General features: G+C 36.3%; 3 protein-coding genes across 3 annotated transcripts; all 3 read left to right on the plus strand.

The window, feature by feature from the left end:
- Positions 1-2996: 2996 nt before the first annotated feature.
- On the plus strand, positions 2997-14339 carry lcp2a (lymphocyte cytosolic protein 2a). The gene is made up of 21 exons (XM_016278634.1): positions 2997-3367; positions 3657-3719; positions 5947-5993; positions 6695-6769; positions 7524-7558; positions 7652-7692; positions 8223-8406; positions 8489-8586; positions 8687-8732; positions 8837-8902; positions 9087-9115; positions 9943-9968; positions 10201-10314; positions 10404-10425; positions 10525-10537; positions 10653-10746; positions 12342-12382; positions 12470-12534; positions 13595-13669; positions 13803-13952; positions 14036-14339. The coding sequence occupies exons 1-21, from the start codon at positions 3233-3235 to the stop codon at positions 14159-14161; spliced, it is 1545 nt and encodes a 514-aa protein (XP_016134120.1). The 5' UTR covers positions 2997-3232; the 3' UTR covers positions 14162-14339.
- Positions 14340-15309: 970 nt separating this feature from the next.
- Positions 15310-16231, plus strand: LOC107590118 (lymphocyte cytosolic protein 2-like). The gene is made up of 3 exons (XM_016278733.1): positions 15310-15451; positions 15585-15734; positions 15818-16231. Exons 1-3 carry the CDS (start codon positions 15380-15382, stop codon positions 15941-15943), a joined length of 348 nt encoding a protein of 115 aa, XP_016134219.1. The 5' UTR covers positions 15310-15379; the 3' UTR covers positions 15944-16231.
- Positions 16232-18063: 1832 nt separating this feature from the next.
- foxi3a (forkhead box I3a) lies at positions 18064-19642 on the plus strand. The gene is made up of 2 exons (XM_016278734.1): positions 18064-18713; positions 18815-19642. The coding sequence occupies exons 1-2, from the start codon at positions 18161-18163 to the stop codon at positions 19336-19338; spliced, it is 1077 nt and encodes a 358-aa protein (XP_016134220.1). The 5' UTR covers positions 18064-18160; the 3' UTR covers positions 19339-19642.
- The last annotated feature ends 4141 nt before the right edge of the window (positions 19643-23783 follow it).

Here is a 23783-nt window from a genome sequence, read left to right on the forward strand (position 1 = left end):
GGGTCCCTGGAGTGCGGCCTTTAAAGCCTGCAAAGATTCACGCCTCTCAAGATGGGCTTGTCCGATGAGGAAGTCTGGAATCTCAAGTGGGAGTTCTGAGATACTGGGGCATTTTTATGGCCCTTTGTTTGAAAGCATGGTAATTTGCAAATGAAACTCGAATACAAATTATTAAAGACTCTTAGAACACTAATATGTTGCGTAGGTGTAAATATACAATATACACTCTCAATTAGATCATCTGAATACGAATTCATAGATACTAAACATGGTAGAGTTATATATATATGTAAGCTGACAGGAGTGTGTTTCGATTATAAGCCTGCATAACAGTATACAATTTCAAAGACCAAATACACGATGACAATAATATACCCAATGACCTGAAGGATCATGTGTGTTCATTCAAAGAAAGGTTTTCCTATTAATTAATTAGTAGAAACGTCCATTTCTACACTGCCTTTGTGCCTCTTGCTTCTGGAAAATGCAGCTGAGAGTCTCTGCTCACATTCCACATAGTCGTAAAAGTATCTGGTGTCAGCATTGCTATGGAACCAGGGGCCTGTTCAGCTTCCTGGGGTGTTACAGAGTATTTGTTAAATCTAGCTAACAAAATATATATTGTGTGTTTGAGTGGTCCAGACGCTACAGACTGTAAGTACATTTTTTATATTTAAAGAATCTGCCACTGACGATTCAAACGCGAGTTTTGAGCAGTGTAGAGTAGCACTTGTTGTTTGTCATTTCTCCGATCACAAATGCAGACATGGTTTTATGCTTACGTGGCGCGATGCAACGCAACGCGTAAAAGACAGTATAAGTCATTATAATCCGTAATTATGTCCCCACTGGATGCAACAAATGCCTCGTTTGTAATGGGTTTTATTGGTTTTGTCTCGTCCTGCTTGGAGACGGCATCACAGTATGGTAAGGGGCATAACATTTCCGTCACACGCTTGAGGTATTCGTCCAATCACACTGCACTGGATAGCTGGCCAATCACAGCACACTTCACTTTTCAGACCGATGAGCTTTGTAAAAATCGCCGTGTTTCAAAAAGGCGGGGCATAGAGGAGAAACAATCATGTGTATAGTATGTGGAAAATAACGTGCTTTTGAACCTTAAACCGCATAAACACATTTCATTACACCAAATACACAAAATAGTGTTCTTTTTAGCAACGTCATATGACCCCTTTAAACAGAGAGTACCCCTTTAAACATATGACCCCTTAAACAGAAATGTTATCAGGAAGGCTATTCCAGAGTTTGGGAAAAAACTCTACCTCCTTTAGTGGACTTTGCTATCCTAGGTACTACCAAAAGTCCAGAGTTTTGCGACCTTAGGGAGCGTGATGGATTGTAGCGTGGTAGAAGACTAGTTAGGTACGCAGAAGCTATTAAGGTCCTTGTAGTTAAGTAATAATATTTTGTAACTGATACAGAACTTAATGGGTAGCCAGTGCAGAGACTGTAAATTTGGGGTAATATGATCATATTTTCTTGACCTGGTAAGGACTAGCTGCTGCATTTTGGACTACTTGTATCTTGTTTATTGAAGATGCAGGACAACCACCTAGCAGTGCATTACAATAGACCAAACAATGCATTACAATAGTCCAAATAGGGGAAGTACAGCCCCTTCATGAACAATCTCAAGCATCAGTCACAAAATGCTCAAATAATTTAATTTAAAATTAGCAATAAAAAAGGAAATGTACCATGTAACGATACTTTCCACTAAAATTAAAAAAAAAAGTGTGGGAGCCTCTTAAAACATTATTGACATATATAAACAACAGGATGACATTACTCTGAATCAAGACCGCTGACTTTGCCCTCAAAACAGGTCTTAATACACCCACTGAACCACCTCCTATTTCGTAAGCAGCCAGGAAATGGAAATAACTGTGTGACAAGGCAGGGCCTGGTATGTGTTTTGGTGCATGACATCAAGTACATGTAATATGATAATCATATCTGAACATCCGTTTACAGGTTCGTGAAGCAAATACACTTTACAGCTACATCAAAGTGGATATTCAGTGATGGAAGCACATTTACCGAGATATTTCCATGAACTAACCCCTAGAACAGGAGCAACTGAAAGCTTGAAACTCATAGTTTCCAGTTGTGGGTGTTATATGCGAACAGTTCAGGAGCTGAACCAGCCGTCCGTGTTGCAGGTCACGATCCACATAATCTTTCACACCATCTGACTTTTTGTTAGTTTCTTTTGCAAATGTGGTTCTTAAATGGTAAATAGCAGCACAATTCCCATAATCCAATAATTTGGGTACTAGTTTTAAAATGAAGCTACAAAAATTCCACAATTTAACCAGGCTTGTTTTTTTTTTTTTTTTTTTTTTTTTTAAAGCTAAATTAAAATGCTAAAATAGTTGTTAATTATCAGTCTGAATGTTAAATTCTAATTGAAATGTTACATATTTAACCCCAGAAGCATCAACTAATGGCGAATGAAGCTCTGAACTAAAAGATGAAATTAAAAACTGACTATAATAAAATGGTGTATATTACAACTTTGATGAATATATGATTTGTTTTGTGAACTTCTAAACTTTAAATCAGTCATGAAGTACTGCTCATACATTGATTTTGCTCATGTTATCTTATGTAACTAGCAAGGGTTCATTTGCACTAAATAGCTCTGTTATCAACATTCAAAACCAAAATGTAAGAATCACATGACATGTGGAACTGGCAAGATGTAGGTAATGAGGCAGATAATCAAATAATAATGTAGTTTTAAACTTGCATTGTGTGTCTAGGATCTCACAGAAGACTTAAATGAACATCAGATTGAGTCCAGTAGTTCATAATGTCCAAGTGCTTATAGTCTACATCTGTCAGAGGGGTCGAAGATGAATTATAATAAATTAAGAAATAGCTTCTTTTTTTCATGAAGGGGCTGTACTTCCCCTATTTGTCACAACAATCATTAACAGGAAGTCTATGGGGAAGTGGATGTCATTCTTTCTTTTCATACTGTGCTCAGGCAAATCCGGGGTGTTGGGCTTTTTAGTTATTTTTGAAAATGTTGGTCGAATTTTGAGTGTTTCTTCCGCTTCTACATTTGAAACAGGGTGATTCTGTCACTGAAGTATTATCTCGTGATTTCTTTTCTTCTTTGATTTGGCACCAATCTCCTCGTCTTCTCAGGAGACATAGTGTCAGATACAGTGAGAGTGGCAACCTTTTTTTTTTTTTTTCAATGCTTGTTGGTTTCTGGGATTTGATATTCATAAGTAAGTTTAGCACATTTGGAATAATGAGTTCTGATAGTATTCCATCCAAATCGGAGGTTCTGAGCTGGGATTCACAACGGTTAGCAGAATTTCTGAAGAAAGTAAGTTGCTTTCTCTTTCTATGTTTCAATGTAAAATATGAAGTGAAATTGAAAACCTATCTGTTGTAATTAATGTATTATTAAAACGTTTCTTTTATAGACGTTCAGCACATGTACTATGAATTTGGTACTGTTTAAAACTGAGAGACATTTGTTATGCATCAGTAAATCTTTAATAGAGTTGAATGTATATTTAATGATATTTAATATTACATTATGTTGGAGATATGGAGTTATTTCTTTGAGCCTGTATATTCAGCTGACATGCTTTCTTTTTCATGATCTTTAGCGGAATCTAACCGGGTGTGATAAGGTCGTGACACGGTATAACATCAATGGACAAAGGTTCCTGGTATGTATGTCTATAAAAAATTGAGTCTAGCAGTTTTGGTATGCCACAACCCAAAACTGTGTCACAGATCTGTTCTGATCGCAGACAGCAGGGGGAAATTAATAAATTCAAGAGGCATTTAGAAACCAGAATTGACCATTTTCAGCATATGTATACATAATCATAATTTTGTATGTCATGATCATTTAATATAGGCCTAATTTTAGCCCTGTGCATTTTGTGGTAATGTGAATTAAATTTGTTTGATTTTAAGGATGTTTTTGTTTGCATTTGTAAAAAAAAAAATATAACATTTTCTTAAATATTTATATTCATTATGGAGCACAGATAAAAATGTGCCATTACAAAACAGATGGCTATGGTCTGACTCAATGTGAGATCATTGTTTCCCTCGATCCAGCAATTCAGGAAGTGCTGTTATTAGAAACTAACTACCAAGTAAACTGCTAACCTCTAAAAACTCTCAAGAACTTCTGTTTTCAAAATAAGTTCTAAATGTGTTTATGTGTGTTTCTATCTATGTTCAAATGAGCCTTCAAATGATTTTGAAGGATTGAATCATTATAGCAGTGATTAATATGGTTTTAACCCTAACTGATGCAGTGCATAGCATTTATTGCTTAAACAACCATGTTGGAAGATGTACCCATGGACCTAATCTAGGATGACAGTGCCAAGATTGTGGCTCAAATTGTGAAAGACTGGCCACCGCAGATTCCTGACCTTAAAATCACTGAAAGTCTTTGGGATCTTCTAGAGTCAGCTTGTTCAAAAACACACCCTAATATATCATTGGACAGCCTTTAGCTTTGCTAACATTGTGCGTTCGTTATGGAATGGTTTCGACGATGTTATGTAATGTCACAACATTAATTTTTGGCTCAGATGTTGTATTGACAATGGGGGAGTCTCTGTAACCACTCTGTGAAGTCAACTCCAGGTCAGGACAATGAAATATATACATGAAAATTGTTCTTCGTCCTAATTAAACCATTATTTCATGGTTTGGGCCCTATGACATTGTCATCCTGGAATATGGACCTGTACATCTTCCAACATGGCTGTTTAAGAAATGTAAAAGCTACACACTGCATCAGTTAGAGTAAAAAGAATTGTTACAAAACATGACAGAAACGTATTAATCAATGCAATAATGATCCAGCCGTAGACTCTTCAGTATTTTGCTTATTTAAATCCAAATGGTGACTTTTTTTATTTGGCCATGCAGTGTACATAAGCATATACACACTACCAGCCGAAAGATTTTGAACAGTAAGATTTGTAATGTTTTTTTTTTTAAAGAAGTCTTTTCTGCTCACCAAGCCTGCATTTATTTGATCCAAAGTACAGCACAAACAGTACAATTTTGAAATATTTATGCTATTTAAAAGAAAATGTTTTCTATTTGAATATATTTTAAGTAATTAAATAGTAATTTATTCCTGTGATTTAAATTTTTTTACCATTATTACTCCAGTCACATGATCCGTCAGAACTCATTCTGATTTGCTGCTCAAAAAAATATGAATTATTATTATGTTGAAAACAGCTGAGTAGAATTTATTCAGGTTTCTTTGATGAATCGAAAGTTCAGAAGAACAGCATTTACCTGAAATAGAAATCGTTTGTAACATTATAAATGTCTTTATCATCACTTGATCATCAATTTAAAGCATCCTTGCTAAATAGAAGTATTAATTTCTATAATTTCTTTCCCCCCCAAAAAAATTAAATGATGTATAATGTTGCGAAAGCTTTTTATTTCAGATAAATGCTGATGTTTGGATCTTTCTATTCATCAAAGAATCCTGAAAATGTACTCAACTGTTTTTAATATTGATAATAATAATGATAATAATAATAATAAATGTTTCTTGAACAGCAAAAGAGCATATTAGAATGATTTCTGAAGGATCATGTGACACTGAAGACTTGAGTAATGATGCTAAAATTTAGCTTTGATCATAGCAATAAATTACATTTTAAAATATATTCAGATAGAAAGCAGTTATTTTAAATAGTAAAAATATTTCACAGTATTACTGCTTTTACTGTACTGTGGATCAAATAAATGCAGGCTTGGGTGAGCAGAGGAGAATTCTTTAAAAAACATTACAAATCTTACTGTTCAAACACTTTTGACTGGTAGTGTACACACAGAGAGAGAGAGAGAGAGAGAGAGAGCTAGTTTGATAAATTTAAAATCAGTCTGTATATATTTTTTCAGAGTATGTCTGACAATGACCTTCAAAAGTTCCCTAAGCTTCATGCGCCGTAAGTACTGCATATTTGCCATTCCTCTTTCTTAATCTATACTGGGTAAATCGCATGAGTACTTTAGACATTGTGAATTTATTTGTCATATATTGTACAATAATATATCCCGAGTATTCAAATATATATATTTTTCATTTATTTATTTTAAAAATACACTCACTGTGCTTTAAAAACATTTTAAAACAACTGTAGATCATTACTTTGCCATATTATTTTACTGTATAAAAGTGTACAAACGGGTAGAAATGTGCAAGAACACCATCGATGACATAGTGACATTAAGAGGAAATACTGCACAGGAAAGATAAACCAGAGAAGCAGATGTGGCAGGAACTGTAGCGTTGATGCAGAAATTGTTTTGCAGAGCATGTTCGGTGTGAAATTGTTGAAAACACCCACACCTCAATAACACTTAAACAAGCAGATGTTGTTGATTTTTTCCCCCAAAAGTGTATTTGGATTTAAGTGCAAGACAGTGACTTTAAAGTGATTTTTGTTAGTTTATTAAGCATTGTCAGGTGCACCGAAATGAGGACAGAAAATTACCACATCCTGCTTGAACTGAACCCTCAACCAATACTTCAAGCAATAATTACATTCGGTTGTTTCTCTTAAAAACGCCTACTAGTCAATAATGTGCTAGTAATGGTATAGTTACACTTTGAGGATGTGAAACTGGTGTTCTCTAATACTTTTAGGCTCATCTCCAAGATTTGTCAGGAAATCAGCAAACAGAAGAAGAAGGGATTATTTCTGCCGATTCCAACAATAAGGCCAGTGCATCTCTACCATCACAAACCTTGTTTATTTATGAAATAACCATTCAAAGTTTGGGGTCAGTAAGCTTGTTTCAATGTTTTTTGAAAGAAGTATCTTATGCTCACCAATGCTGCATTTATTGGATTAAAAGCAACTTAAAAATAACTGTTTTCTATTCAAATATATTTCAAATGTAATTTATCCCTGTGAAGCAAAGCTACATTTTCAGCATCATTACTCCAGTCTTCAGTGTCACATGATGCTTCAGAAATCTTTCTAATTTTGCCGCTGAAGAAACATTTCTTATTATTATTCATGTTGAAAATGGTTGTGCCGATTACTATTTTTGTGGGAACTTTTCTTAAAAAGATCAAAAGAACAGCATTTATTCGAAACCGAAACCTCTACTGTCACTTTTGATCAATTGCTGGCCCAGACTTGTAAAGGTTAGTTTGTACTATATGACCCAGACATCACATCTGTGTTCTTGCTGAACTTTTAAAGGTTTTTTGTCCCAGATATTAACATCCTGTCCTCATTTATTCGCCCTCATTTTGTTTCAAACTTACTTTCTTCAGCGGAAACACATAAGAAGATATTTTGAAAAATGTCCTTCGAGGAACTCTTTTTTTTGTTCAATGAAAATCATTGGACCCAACTTACTTTCTTTGCATGGACCCCCCCCCCCCCCCCCCCCCCCTGATTCATTATATAACCGGCATATCTACAGTCAGCAGACAACTAATTATCCTTAGTGTTTTGTAACAGGCCATCACCAGTTCCCAGCTACCCACAACCACCAGGTATGACATAAAGTACAATTAAAGTACAATATATTCAATGCTAAAATTACAATTTTAAGATAGTGTCTAGAAGTCTGCTCTGACTATTTTCAGTTGAGCACCATGAAGATCAAGCGTGGGACTCTGAGGAGTTTGTAAGTCTCGTATTTGTGTTTTAAAGAGTTTTGAAGTGATCAGCATCGCATCTTACTGGTAGAACACATGTATTCTTTCATCCTTAAGGAGAGTGATGATGACTACGAGAATCCTGATTCGAATGATGAAGGTGAAGCTAGCGGTGGAGACTATGAGTCCCCAGAGGAGGGGTCAGACAGCGATAACAGCTATGAGCCTCCACAATGATTCATTATATAACCGGCATATCTACAGTCAGCAGACAACTAATTATCCTTAGTGTTTTGTAACAGGCCATCACCAGTTCCCAGCTACCCACAACCACCAGGTATGACATAAAGTACAATTAAAGTACAATATATTCAATGCTAAAATTACAATTTTAAGATAGTGTCTAGAAGTCTGCTCTGACTATTTTCAGTTGAGCACCATGAAGATCAAGCGTGGGACTCTGAGGAGTTTGTAAGTCTCGTATTTGTGTTTTAAAGAGTTTTGAAGTGATCAGCATCGCATCTTACTGGTAGAACACATGTATTCTTTCATCCTTAAGGAGAGTGATGATGACTACGAGAATCCTGATTCGAATGATGAAGGTGAAGCTAGCGGTGGAGACTATGAGTCCCCAGAGGAGGGGTCAGACAGCGATAACAGCTATGAGCCTCCACCAACCGAGCCTAATGAAGACACGGCCCAGATCTGCCCCGCAAAACCCATGGAAAACAGCGATTATATTGGTATGCAGAACTGGACACTTTTCCATCCTAACGTTGTCTCAGTCTTTTGGAAAATTCATGATAGGATTCCTTGTTTAATCAGATAATAACCGCACACGTGGAGTGGGCAGAAGTCAACCGCCTGTCCCTCCGGAGCGCCCGGGCCCTGGACCCGCTCTCCCTCCCGTAGAGCGGCCAAGTGTGAGTACTTCACATTTCCAAACAGTATGTGTCCCTCTTCATCTCTGGTTTTCATTTTTTGAGACTTCTTTGCATATAAACTCAATATTGTGATTGATAGGTTGGACTACCTATGAGAGAAGAGCGCCCCCTAAAAAGACCCCCAGGTAGGGAAGTATTCTTATTTTAATTAAAAGATAAACTGGGTGTGATGTTGTTGATCTTATCCATCTTTTCTATATGTGGTTTCTACCGTCCTGTGCTCTTATAGCACCTGCTGTGGACCGCAGTACAAAGCCAGGAGCTCTGGACAGAGGCCAACCTCCAGCTGTAGCAGGTCAATTTTAGCAAATAATAATTGAGAAATAATGCAATTCAGATTACCTTGATATGACCTTGTGTCAAAGCCATCAATACAGATAATGTAGGCAGCGTCTGAAGGGAAGGCTTTGATTCTAAACTGTATTTTAATTACAGGTTTTGTGTTTTAACAACCCTAAAACTTTATTGTGTCTTCACAGGTGGAAGAGGCACATGTTCGCTTGACAGAGTAAGTTTGCTTAGTTGTTAAGTTGTCCTACCTTGGCTTGAAATAGAATTTGACACTGTGTATATGTGTGTGTGTGTGTGTGTGTTTTTTCACCCTTTTTTCACATCACCAAGTTGTGTTTATAGTACATTTATTAATTATATATATTATATATTATTAAGTATAGTATATATGTGACCCTGGACCACAAAACCAGTTTTAAGTCGCTGGGGTATATTAGCAATAGCCAAAAATACATTGTATGGGTCAAAATTATTGCCAAAAACTACATGATTTTCCATGAAGATATTTTGTAAATTTCCTACTGTAAATATATTAAAACTTAATTTTTGATTAGAAATATGCACTGCTAAGAACTTCCTTTGGACAACTTTAAAGGTGATTTTCTCAATATTTTGATTTTTGGCACCCTCAGATTCCAGATTTTCAAATAGTTGTATCTCAGCCAAATATTGTCCTATCCTAACAAATCAATGGAAAGCTTGTTTATTCAGCTTCAGATGATCTATAAATCTCAATTTCGAAAAATTTACCCTTATGACTGGTTTTGTGGTCCAGGGTCACATATAAGTATATATTATAGTGTGTGTGTTTTCATAAATAATATTTATGACTTGTTGTTATTATTATTACTACGAACATACTAATAACTTACATTAACCTCGTGTGTGTGTGTGTGTGTGTGTGTGTGTACTTTTTTACTAATATTTTGTCTTTCCATTTCAAAGTTTCATTTTTATTTTTTTGTATATAGTACACCATAATAACTTTGCATTTCAATGGCTCTGTAAAATGCTATTTCTTTAATAATTTATTTTTTCCTGTAGGCTGGCCAACCAAGCCTACCAAGAAGGTACAGTGGTTTCCTTTAATTTCCTCTCTTATAGATAAAACAGAAATAACTGCACATGCCACTTTAGTACGATAATATTTAGTAGTATAATTTACTATTTTAAAAGGTTGTCTTGAACATCTGTGTACATAGAATCCACTATTGATAGCAGTTGCAAATTACTGAAAAATTTGTCGAATTTGTCATCCATTTTTCAGAATGGTTTTATTTGCTTTTATTTCATTTGCTTCAGACTCCCTGCAGTGGAGCCGCCAGGAGACCCAATGAGAATTCCCAAACCCTCACTTCCTCCATCAGGGGTGCGCAGAAGCGCCTCCTCTGTTACACCAGGCTACTCTCAAAACAGGTTAGATTCATAAAAAATGAAATAACTTTACACTGCACATTCTTTTCACAAAGAAAACGACTGTAACATGTACTTTGCTTTTCCAACAGACAACCTGACCACAGAAAAGAGGTAATCACATTAAGCACACACACACACACACACACAAATATATATATAGAGAGAGTGAGAGATGACTCATACTTAATTTTAATATTTTTTCTTCAACAGTTTCATGATGACAGTAAGTAACTTTATCATGTTTTGTGTATTTTCATATTTTGATTATAAGCTTTATTATCATCAGTAAAGAAAAAAATCTTAAAACCCTAATTAAGTTGAAGTTTAAATTCTTACAGCTGCCAGGCACAACTCCAATACATTTCCACTGCACGCCAGGAACCCTTCACCAAGACCGCCAGGAACCCACGGACAGTCCTATCAAACAGACAAGTATGCATTCGAATGAGAACACCGACTGTAGGCGGTCAGATTTCACACTATTCAAGAAATATTATTTACTCCATTATATTTAACTCGTTTTCTGTCACATTTCACAGTGCTCACCCCAGTAGATCACAAAAACTACATGATTTTCCATGAAGATATTTTGTAAATTTCCTACTGTAAATATATTAAAACTTAATTTTTGATTAGAAATATGCACTGCTAAGAACTTCCTTTGGACAACTTTAAAGGTGATTTTCTCAATATTTTGATTTTTTGCACCCTCAGATTCCAGATTTTCAAATAGTTGTATCTCAGCCAAATATTGTCCTATCCTAACAAATCAATGGAAAGCTTGTTTATTCAGCTTCAGATGATCTATAAATCTCAATTTCGAAAAATTTACCCTTATGACTGGTTTTGTGGTCCAGGGTCACATATAAGTATATATTATAGTGTGTGTGTTCATAAATAATATTTATGACTTGTTGTTATTATTATTACTACGAACATACTAATAACTTACATTAACCTCGTGTGTGTGTGTGTGTGTGTACTTTTTTACTAATATTTTGTCTTTCCATTTCAAAGTTTCATTTTTATTTTTTTGTATATAGTACACCATAATAACTTTGCATTTCAATGGCTCTGTAAAATGCTATTTCTTTAATAATTTATTTTTTCCTGTAGGCTGGCCAACCAAGCCTACCAAGAAGGTACAGTGGTTTCCTTTAATTTCCTCTCTTATAGATAAAACAGAAATAACTGCACATGCCACTTTAGTACGATAATATTTAGTAGTATAATTTACTATTTTAAAAGGTTGTCTTGAACATCTGTGTACATAGAATCCACTATTGATAGCAGTTGCAAATTACTGAAAAATTTGTCGAATTTGTCATCCATTTTTCAGAATGGTTTTATTTGCTTTTATTTCATTTGCTTCAGACTCCCTGCAGTGGAGCCGCCAGGAGACCCAATGAGAATTCCCAAACCCTCACTTCCTCCATCAGGGGTGCGCAGAAGCGCCTCCTCTGTTACACCAGGCTACTCTCAAAACAGGTTAGATTCATAAAAAATGAAATAACTTTACACTGCACATTCTTTTCACAAAGAAAACGACTGTAACATGTACTTTGCTTTTCCAACAGACAACCTGACCACAGAAAAGAGGTAATCACATTAAGCACACACACACACACACACACAAATATATATATAGAGAGAGTGAGAGATGACTCATACTTAATTTTAATATTTTTTCTTCAACAGTTTCATGATGACAGTAAGTAACTTTATCATGTTTTGTGTATTTTCATATTTTGATTATAAGCTTTATTATCATCAGTAAAGAAAAAAATCTTAAAACCCTAATTAAGTTGAAGTTTAAATTCTTACAGCTGCCAGGCACAACTCCAATACATTTCCACTGCACGCCAGGAACCCTTCACCAAGACCGCCAGGAACCCACGGACAGTCCTATCAAACAGACAAGTATGCATTCGAATGAGAACACCGACTGTAGGCGGTCAGATTTCACACTATTCAAGAAATATTATTTACTCCATTATATTTAACTCGTTTTCTGTCACATTTCACAGTGCTCACCCCAGTAGATCACTACCGGCAAAACTGCAGGAGGGTGAGCACGCATTGCATTAGTTTGATTAATCTTACTATAAATTTAATGAAAATAACTCATTGAATCCTTTATTTTGTTGAACGGAAGCAATGAGCGATCACCGAAGAAGCGCAAGAGCACCACCTCCTCCAGCAGATGTGGGCGGCAAGCAGGTACAGTAGGCTGAAATGCTTGAGCTGCTGACAAACAATCACACTGCTACACATCAACCAGCAGATGGGGCCTTTGTATTGCATTGCATTTCCTTCGAGGTGCTAGAGGAGTCCACTTTCTAGTATCAGTTAAAAGAAGAGCTCACCCAAAAAAAAAAAAAATACAATTTGTTGAAAATGTACTCACCCTCGGGCCATCCATGATGATGTAGATGAGTTTGTTTCTTAATTGGAACAGATTTGGAGAAATTTCACATTACATCACTTGCTCACCAGTGGATCCTCTGAAGTGAATGGGTGCCGTCAGAATGAGAGTCCACACCTCTAATAAAAACATTACAGTGATAGACATGACTCCAGTCTATCAATTAACAGCTTGTGAAGTGATAAGCTGCATGTTTGTAAGACACAAATCCATCAATAAGGCGCTTTAACTTTAAACCATCACTTCTCACCAAATTATGGAGCATTAATAATCCATAATAATGCTTCCTCCAGTAAAAAAAGTCCATCTCCTTGTTGTTCCGTCACATCAAAATCCACCAACATATTTGTTTAAAACTGGTTTGGACTGTTTTTGCTTACAAATAGTGCTTGATATGTGCATATTTCTCTCCTGATTTAGACTAGATGTCTTCTTAACTGGCAATTTTATGGATATTTAAGATGTGGTTTGAAGTTAAAAATGTCTTAATGATGGATTTGTTTATTACAAACACATAGCTTTGCACTTCAGTAGACATTAATTGATTGATTGACTGGAGTTGTGTGAATTACTTGTGAATTATTATGTTTCTATTAGTCTGTTTATTAGACTCTAATTTTGACGGCACCCATTCACTGCAAAGGATCCAGTGAGTGACGCAATGCTAAATTTCACCAAATCTCTTCCGATAAAGAAATACCATCCTGTTCTAAGATGAATTTTGTTTATAGCACTATTATTTCTTTGTAAAATATTTGGATTTAATGAATCATTATTTTCTCGGATAAGAAAAAACAGACAAACATTGCTCATTAGTCATTGTCAGCCCTAATACTATTATTTCTCCATTTATAGGACATGGATCCAGCTTGGTATGTGGGTCAGGTCACCCGCGGCGAGGCAGAGAGCTGCCTGAGAAGAGTTAACAGGGTGAGACCATTGTGTATATAGCACTTAAAAGTTTGCGTTCTTACATGCTTAAAAACTTTAGGAAATAAAAATGTCATGTCATTCTTGATATCAGGTTAACAAAGTTAATCTGTTGAAATGTGCCCTCTGTCAGGATGGGACGTTCCTTGTGCGAGACAGTTCAAATCAATCTTCAAACCAGCCCTACACGCTTGTGGTCCTGTACCAGGATAAAGTTTACAACATTCAGATCCGCAGAAATCCTGATGGCTTTATGCTAGGCACTGGTCTGAAATCCTCAGAGGTATCAAAACTTGTTTTTTTTATGTCCTTAATCATAACTACATGCATAATGACTAATGTTTGTAACACTATTGTTTTTGGCAGACTTTTAAACAGGTCAGCGACATTATCAGCCAGCACAAACACATGCCACTCCTTCTTATTAATGCTAAGAGCCGAGAAGCAAGCCAACAGAACCAGTGTGCTCTGATTTATCCAGCTGTATATTAAACCTTTATTCTACATGAGACTAACGTACAGTTAGTTTCAGCTATTACATTTCATTTCATTCAGGGGTTTTTTCTCAAACACCATTCATAACTGTCAAAAGGTCTGTAAAAAAAATATGACTCTGTACAACATTATTTTGAATGCATAGCTGCACATTCCATAGTACTGAATACGTGTTCATATTAAATGTTTGGAACAGATTTGGAGAAATTTCACATTACATCACTTGCTCACCAGTGGATCCTCTGAAGTGAATGGGTGCCGTCAGAATGAGAGTCCATAATAATGCTTCCTCCAGAAAAAAAATCCATCTCCTTGTTGTTCCGTCACATCAAAATCCACCAACATATTTGTTTAAAACTGGTTTGGACTGTTTTTGCTTACAAATAGTGCTTGATATGTGCATATTTCTCTCCTGATTTAGACTAGATGTCTTCTTAACTGGCAATTTTATGGATATTTAAGATGTGGTTTCACCTCTAATAAAAACATTACAGTGATAGACATGACTCCAGTCTATCAATTAACAGCTTGTGAAGTGATAAGCTGCATGTTTGTAAGACACAAATCCATCAATAAGGCGCTTTAACTTTAAACCATCACTTCTCACCAAATTATGGAGCATTAATAATCCATAATAATGCTTCCTCCAGTAAAAAAAGTCCATCTCCTTGTTGTTCCGTCACATCAAAATCCACCAACATATTTGTTTAAAACTGGTTTGGACTGTTTTTGCTTACAAATAGTGCTTGATATGTGCATATTTCTCTCCTGATTTAGACTAGATGTCTTCTTAACTGGCAATTTTATGGATATTTAAGATGTGGTTTGAAGTTAAAAATGTCTTAATGATGGATTTGTTTATTACAAACACATAGCTTTGCACTTCAGTAGACATTAATTGATTGATTGACTGGAGTTGTGTGAATTACTTGTGAATTATTATGTTTCTATTAGTCTGTTTATTAGACTCTAATTTTGACGGCACCCATTCACTGCAAAGGATCCAGTGAGTGACGCAATGCTAAATTTCACCAAATCTCTTCCGATAAAGAAATACCATCCTGTTCTAAGATGAATTTTGTTTATAGCACTATTATTTCTTTGTAAAATATTTGGATTTAATGAATCATTATTTTCTCGGATAAGAAAAAACAGACAAACATTGCTCATTAGTCATTGTCAGCCCTAATACTATTATTTCTCCATTTATAGGACATGGATCCAGCTTGGTATGTGGGTCAGGTCACCCGCGGCGAGGCAGAGAGCTGCCTGAGAAGAGTTAACAGGGTGAGACCATTGTGTATATAGCACTTAAAAGTTTGCGTTCTTACATGCTTAAAAACTTTAGGAAATAAAAATGTCATGTCATTCTTGATATCAGGTTAACAAAGTTAATCTGTTGAAATGTGCCCTCTGTCAGGATGGGACGTTCCTTGTGCGAGACAGTTCAAATCAATCTTCAAACCAGCCCTACACGCTTGTGGTCCTGTACCAGGATAAAGTTTACAACATTCAGATCCGCAGAAATCCTGATGGCTTTATGCTAGGCACTGGTCTGAAATCCTCAGAGGTATCAAAACTTGTTTTTTTTATGTCCTTAATCATAACTACATGCATAATGACTAATGTTTGTAACACTATTGTTTTTGGCAGACTTTTAAACAGGTCAGCGACATTATCAGCCAGCACAAACACATGCCACTCCTTCTTATTAATGCTAAGAGCCGAGAAGCAAGCCAACAGAACCAGTGTGCTCTGATTTATCCAGCTGTATATTAAACCTTTATTCTACATGAGACTAACGTACAGTTAGTTTCAGCTATTACATTTCATTTCATTCAGGGGTTTTTTCTCAAACACCATTCATAACTGTCAAAAGGTCTGTAAAAAAAATATGACTCTGTACAACATTATTTTGAATGCATAGCTGCACATTCCATAGTACTGAATACGTGTTCATATTAAATGTTCATATTAAAAACAAAATGATAACTCAGTACTTTGTCAATATTAGGACCGTTTTCGTTATTTCTCGACCTAATCTCTTTGTCTTTTGTTTCAGTTGTTCCACGGTTTCAAGTGTTTATTTGTTATGTTATATTTGTGTGATCATGAAAAATGAAATTTGACATGGCAATAAAGATTTTATAATTCTACAAGAACGTGTACGTGGCGTGATAGGATTCCATCGCGTTAACTATCGACAAGGATTTGTGTTTTGTTGCATATTTCTGTGAAATCATTCTGTCTGCCATTAATAATTTGAGGACTCCCTTTCTAGAGGAAAAACGTTGGTCGCCGTTTCCCTAAATGCTCTCAGGCCTATCAAACTGCTTAGTCTACAACGCATCTATGCACACAAGAGGATTCGGTTGCATGACTTTGACATATTATGACATAGAAGCAACAAGCTGCAAACAAAAACTGCATATCTGTGTTCGTTCCTGGAAAATTGTCATGCGAATATTGTGTCTGATATATGTGTGCTTTTCTTTGTTATATGGTTTCTAAATACTTAACTAACGTTACACTTAGGCTACAGAAGGCTAGTACCCCATTATGTTATTCAGGATTGATTGCGGTCTGTGTTGCCAAATCTCCTAAAACAAACCGAAAATGACTAATTGTTATTTATTTATTTTTTTAATGGATATGAGAACTGGTTCATTTTTATCATTCTTAATAACATGAATCAGATTAGAGAAAAAAGCTAAGTTGTAACTAAAAACAAGAATTATTCTATAGTACGCGGACATGGCAACACTCCTCAATGATACAAGAATTAGCTAACTCATAAATAAAAAATATTAAAATCTCCATTTTTCCTCCAAAATCATGTGCTTTGAGAGATTTCAGATACACCCCTGTCCATTGCTGCAGTTGAAGGTGATAACTTTAGCCTACATATTTAACGATCTGATTTAATATTTCGTTGGCATACTAAGTCCATAGCGTAGCGACATAACACTGTTCACACAAAGTCACTTTCACACCAAGCAGCTTTCAGTAGCCAACGCAGCGATTCACGTGACCAATGTGAAAATGATCGAGCGAAATCTGTGGGGAACTTTTTCGTCCTCGCGGAAATATTGAATGATTCTACCAGAATTCGTCTTAACTGTGAGCGCACCTTAAAGGTGGTTTGGATTTGTTTAATAGCTTTTAACGGGCACCATGCACCAGATGGCTAAATCAAACCGTAGCTTAATCGTGCGCAATGAGGCTACGCCTCCGAGACAGTAGAGGCATGGGTGGTGCGCGCGCTCTGCTTTAGAATGTAAATTACGATTGAGACACTAATGGCTCAAATTGAATTCGCATTATCTCAAGTGAAAGGGGGGCGGGGTTAGTGATCTTAAAAAGTAAACAATTAACTAAGCCAACTGCATGATGGTGCATCTTTAATATCTTTAATATCATTTCACTGAAACCACATGGGTATCAACTTAAAATTAGTTATTTATATTTGCCAGCACTTGTTTCACAGTCGAATTTACGAACCTATCTATCTATCTATCATTTCACTGTAATAGCTCAGGTTAAAACACAATAATCTACTTTTATAGTGTGAAATATTCAGGTAAACTGTGTTACTTTTAACTGCCAAAACTGTTCCATTTTACCTTCATTCAACATATGTGACATATAAAAGGTTCTGTGTTGTGTGTAATGATTTGAATGTTAAGAACTATATTTATGTAATATAAGACCATTTTAAGTTAATCCATCCAAGTCACTCATGAAATGTAAGATATTCTACTGATATATCACCCCCCCCCCCCCCCCCCTCAAACAAATGAGGGCTGAGGTGTGACCGTAACAGCCAGTCAGAGCAGAGAGGGTGTTACAAAACTTGTATAAATAGTTCAGGTGAGACAGGTGTCAGGCTGTGATGCACCTGACCAATCCACCTGTGTTAGACAGAGGCAGCAGAGCAGAAGGAGGTGTTTTCTCTCAGAACGACAGAACAAACAGAAGAAAAAATAGGAGGAAAGCATGACGTCATTTGTTCCTCAAGCCCTTTCACCCCAGTTCCACAGCATGGGGCCGGAGTCCCAAGAGTTCAGCCTGTATGGTGACAACTTCTACAGCACTCAGCCTGTGCCTAGTCCACAGCAAACCCCACCGTCCGCTTACGATTTTGGAGAATATGCCGGCCAGACCTCCAACCCTTACCTGTGGTTCAACGGACCCGGGCTCAATCCGGCCCCGTGTCTCAGTGGAGGGCCTCAGCACTACGGGATGACGAAGCCGTATGTGGCCGCAGGTGGAATCGGGGGATCGGACGGTAGTTTCAGCTGGTTCTCCCTGCCTTCCCAAGAAGATCTGATGAAACTCGTGAGGCCTCCTTACTCTTACTCAGCACTTATTGCGATGGCAATACACGGAGCCCCAAACCGTCGCCTCACTCTCAGCCAGATCTACCAGTATGTGGCTGACAACTTCCCCTTCTACAACAAGAGCAAAGCCAGCTGGCAGAACTCAATCCGGCATAATCTCTCGCTCAACGACTGCTTCATGAAAATGCCCAGAGACGACAGCGATCCAGGTCAGAACATGTTTCTTCTTCTGTAACTGCTTGGGTTTTTAGTTTAGTTCTAGATCATTTTTCAACTGGCAAAATAACAAATACATTTCTTTATTTAACAGGTAAAGGAAACTACTGGACCCTTGACCCAAACTGTGAGAAGATATTCGATAATGGCAACTTCCGTCGCAAGAGGAAGAGAAAGTCTGACTCTCTGGCTGAAGAGGAGGGAAAAGGCTATTCTGGATCGGACTCGGCTCTATCGAGTCCCAAAGAGCCCAGCGACTCCTCAGAGAGAGGAAACTCTCCGGTCTCCACAGATCCGACTCCGTGTCTCAATGGCTTTCTAAGTCAAATGGGTGATGTGGCTTCAGGCTCGAGAGAGGCTCTTCTCCCATCTCCCCTAGCTTTGCCTTTGAGCCAAAGATCTTCTCCGCCTGGGGTGTATGGCTTGTACTCGCCGAGCGCTACCGTGCCGCAATGGGAAACCCATATCCCTCATCCCCTCCCATCCAACGTCTCCACTTCACCCCCTTCGTACACAGACAGCTATAGTGACTCTATGCTCAACCAGTACAGCAGCCAGCTCTATCCAGTGCTGGGCCCCTCTGACTTGCTGTATCCGCGGGAGGGAACAGAGGTGTAGCATGGGACATAGCGCCGTCAGGTATGAACACTTGAGGGAGCGGTCGGCCTGCATCGTGAGCCAAGTTCCCACCGCAGTGCCTGAGTCAGCAGGTCCGAGTGGAAGCAGAGGAGATTCCCTCTGTCAGACAGTTGTGTGAACGCTCTCACACTCTCTTCTCAGACTCACCTGCTGACATCTAATTCATGTTGCAGCTGAAAGACAACAGTAATCGCCTCGGGCTACTGCTCTCAGTCCCGTTTTTTATGTTGTGGTTTGTGTTATGTTTTTGCAATTCTGTTAAATCGAAGCCTGGAACATACGTAAATGCACTGACTTTTGACATACATTTTGAATTTGTCCAATATGAATTGAATTTGAATTTGTTTTCAGTATTTTGTATTTGTATTATTCATTTTATACACTTTTTGTGATTGTAATATATACTGCATTTGCCAAAATAAACATGCATATTCGCAAATTCTAACATGCTGTTACATATTTATGGTTAAAGGAAATAGTTCAACCAAACAGCGTTGTTTGGTTCAGTAACAAATGGTTTTTGTTCATTGAAATTAAGCTGAAGTAAAACAAGAAATAAATATAAGATGAAAACCTTCGACTTAAAAAAAAAATAGAAATGTTGCCTTGAGAACTAATATAAGTTGAAGTACTAAAATGACTAAACCTGAAATAAAATAAATTAAATCTAAATAGAAAAAAAACAATCAAATGACAAAAGCACATAACAAAATTACTAAAACATAAACTTAAAATGAAAAATAAGTGAACTAAAAATAAAAGCTAATTTAAAATATTAACGAATACTATAATTGTATATAATTAAATAAGTTAAAATAACACTTTATCGTTAAAATTCTGTCATCATTTATTCACATTCATGTTATTCCAAAGCTGTATGATTTTCTTCTGTTGAACTCAAAAGATATTTTGAAAAATGTAAAATATTTTCTATTGTTGTTATTGCATACAGGCTTAAAACAACACAAAGATGAGTAAATGATAAAAGGATTTACATTTTTGGATGAATTGTCTCTTTATTGTGTTTTTTCCTGGTTTAAACTTTATATTGAAAAGTAACCATCCATAAATTAAAGACTGAAACAAGTCACTCATTTAAAACAACTTAAAAGCAAAATTAAAGCCATGAAATTAAAAAATCCAATGAATGAATTTGATGAATGTTCACTATGATGGCAGAGATGCAATGCACACTCTTAAGAATAAAGGTTCTTTATAAAGGCGTCAGTGGTTCCACAAAGAATCTTTACCATCTATGGAACCTTTTCATTCCACAAAAGGTTCTTCACAGTGGAAAAAAGGTTCAGATTATTCAAATATTTTTCACACTAACAAAAAGCGGCTCTTTTAAGAACTGTTCACTGAAAGGTTCTTTGGGGAACCAAAACAGTTTTTTCTATGCTGTGAAAAACCCTTTTTGGAAACGTTATTATTTAAGAGTGCATCACAAAACCTTCACCCGTATTTCAGTCAGATTTATCATTCAGTGCATGCTTATCAAGATGTCAACGTCAACACTTGTGGCTCACTTAAAATGACAAAACTACCTGCTCTATGCCAATAGAGTCAGTGATCCATCCCACATTAAACGAGACGTGCGAAGGAAGATCGCCAAAGGAACCGTTAAACAACATGTCTTAAACACGAGAAGAAACAGCCATCATTAGCAGCGAAAGAGCAAGTCGTAATTATCAGCGCTTTTGGCTGACTTAAGCCCCGACACACTAAAGAAGAGGTCAGGCAGGAGAAAAGACTGCAAAATGGATGTGTGAAAAGCCAAGAACACTTCAAGCCTAATGAGACAACATGTGATTGTCACTTCAGTTGTCAACACTACCTGCAGTCTGTCATTACAGCCACTGACCCACAGTAAAAGAACGGTGAAGGGAATACAGCTGAAGGAACCGTTAAACAACAAACCCTAATCGAGAGGAAAAGACAGGTTTGACAGCCAGAGGCACAAGAAAAAAGATATATGAAACAAAACTTGTTCCTCAGGGTCTCAAAGTCTTTGGTTGCAAACAGCTACTCAGATGAAAGACAGTATTCCTTACAACACTACAGATCTTTGCTGGAATCAGCCGAGCTGTAATCTAACATTCTATTATTTTTTTATAAACATATCTGAAAATAACTTTATAGAATACTCCGGGCTCAATTCGAGTTAAAGGGGTAGTTTTCCCAAAAATGAAAATTCTGTCATCATTTACTCACCCTCTACTTCTTCCAAACCTGTATGATAAGATATTCTGAAGGAGTTTGATAAGCAAACAGTTGAGGATAGCCAGTGACTTCCATAGTTTTTTTGTTTTAGTGAAAGAAATGGGGCCTATTTTGGAGAATTTAAAAGCAGAAATGTGAAGCTTATAATTTTATAAAAGCACTTACATTTTGTGTGTGTGTGTGTGTGCGTGCGTCTAGGATTTACCATTTTCCTTCAGAAAATAAATTTCGCAAATAATTACAAAGAAATGGCCAGTAACACTGAATTAACCATGACATTTTGTAGAACTGACTAAAATAGTTTTTTTCTTGTAAAACTTTATTTACAACTCAAATGAAAATCATTTTTTTACAGTGTATTTGTGCTAAAACTGTTTAAGTTGCCATTTTTACATTTGTTTTAGGGTTTTGCATTGTTGTCATAGAAATTATGTTAGAAATGAGTATAAGTGCTTTTAAATGTTTTTAAATCACGTTATCATGCATATTAATTATGCCTTGTGGCCGCATTATTGAAACATTGAGCATTTTAACATTTAAAGATTGGCCTCATTCACTTCCACTTCCATTACAGTGTCTTTTTTTTTAAGTAAATGAGCGACAAGTGGAAATTAATTTTTGTGGTAGCCAGCAATCATGGCATAAGCGCTGTTATAATTGAGCTGAACTTGTACTGTCTTTGACTGATTTGCATGGGACTGGTAGAGGTGTATTGACATAGTTTATTGTACATTATATCGTGCAATATACCTAACTCGTTTGCTCCCTCGGGGAGTGAATCTGCTGATTGGCATTCACTGAATAGTAGAATACAGATCCTATAGAATGTGACATGCACGCTTAGTGGTTCTTTTATTATTGCGTGTCAAGACTTGGGAGTGCAGATACTGTAAAAAGAAAGTAAATTTGAATAGTAAATTGAAGGCCGATTCAACAAGCTGATCATTTGGACCAGTTGGTTTACGTAAGTATTTTGTCCTCAGTGGTCATGAAAGAAGTCAAATAAGCAGAGAAATGCTGAGGAGGAGACTGCTGATTAATTCCTCCCGTGGGAATCGTCTTTCAGCCCCTCTCCCTCTGACCGAACGAACCGAGGGAACCTGCCTGGTGCACGGCTTCCACCGTCTCATGTGGATGAGGAATGTGTAGGTGAGATGGAAAATAAAACACTGATGTAAAATAGGAAGACCATTCCTTCAGATTAGAAAGCAGTGAGTCAGCTGTTACTCACTGGTTTCAACAGGGTTTCGCCTTTCAGTTCCCTAAACCAGATCCCTCCTCCACCTGCCCCTACACAACACCGAGGGGTTAAAAGTCTTAAACTGCACAAAATCTGGGGTTTCATCAAATTTGATGAAAAATGTACAGTGTTTGACAAATGTAAGTTCTACTGAAGATTCTGCACTACTTCTAGGTCACTAATCAAAGAAGTACATCTGTGGCATTTGAAAAGGGCAAAAAAAGATGTTCTTGCTTCCTTTGCAACAGATTCAAAAATTCTTGTAGTTATTTTTCTAATTAAGTTGACTCAAATATTTAATGCTGATAATGCAATTTGTAATGGGAAAAAAATATTGTATAGGCCTATATAAATAAATAAATTATATAAATAAATATGTAAATAAAATAAAATTAATAAATAAATAAATAAATAGTAAGGCATCTTACATACTTATGTAAAGATAAAATTGCCTACTTACATTTGTACAAAAAGTTTAGATATTCTTGTTTCCATTTAGTTCATTCTAAATATCCATGTTAATGTTTCTGCTTATTTTTCTAATTTATTTTTGACCTAAATTGCTGGGCTGATAATACAATTTGTAATGAAAAAAGAAAAACACATAAAGTGAAAAATGCTAAATAAAACATTTTTACTAGTATAAAATAAAATAAAATTGTATTTACTTTACCAAATGTATTTACATTTATTATACAGTACCAAATTACATGTGAACAATTTTTGCTTCCTCATTTTGAAATCCATGTTAACACTGTTATGCTAATGATACAATTTGTAATGAAAATAAGTTGAAAAATGCAAAACTTACGCATTTTTTACTATTTGTATCAAAAATAAGTGAGTGAGTGAGTGAGTGAGTGAATGAATACATACATATACATATTATGAAATCTTCATTGGCCCTGTTATATTAGAGTTTGACTTTGCTTTTATTAAAATGGGGGGGGGGGGGGGGGGG

This window comes from Sinocyclocheilus grahami, unplaced genomic scaffold, assembly GCF_001515645.1.
Source record: "Sinocyclocheilus grahami isolate Dianchi unplaced genomic scaffold, SAMN03320097.WGS_v1.1 scaffold124.1, whole genome shotgun sequence".
In the NCBI taxonomy this organism is placed as follows: domain Eukaryota; kingdom Metazoa; phylum Chordata; class Actinopteri; order Cypriniformes; family Cyprinidae; genus Sinocyclocheilus; species Sinocyclocheilus grahami.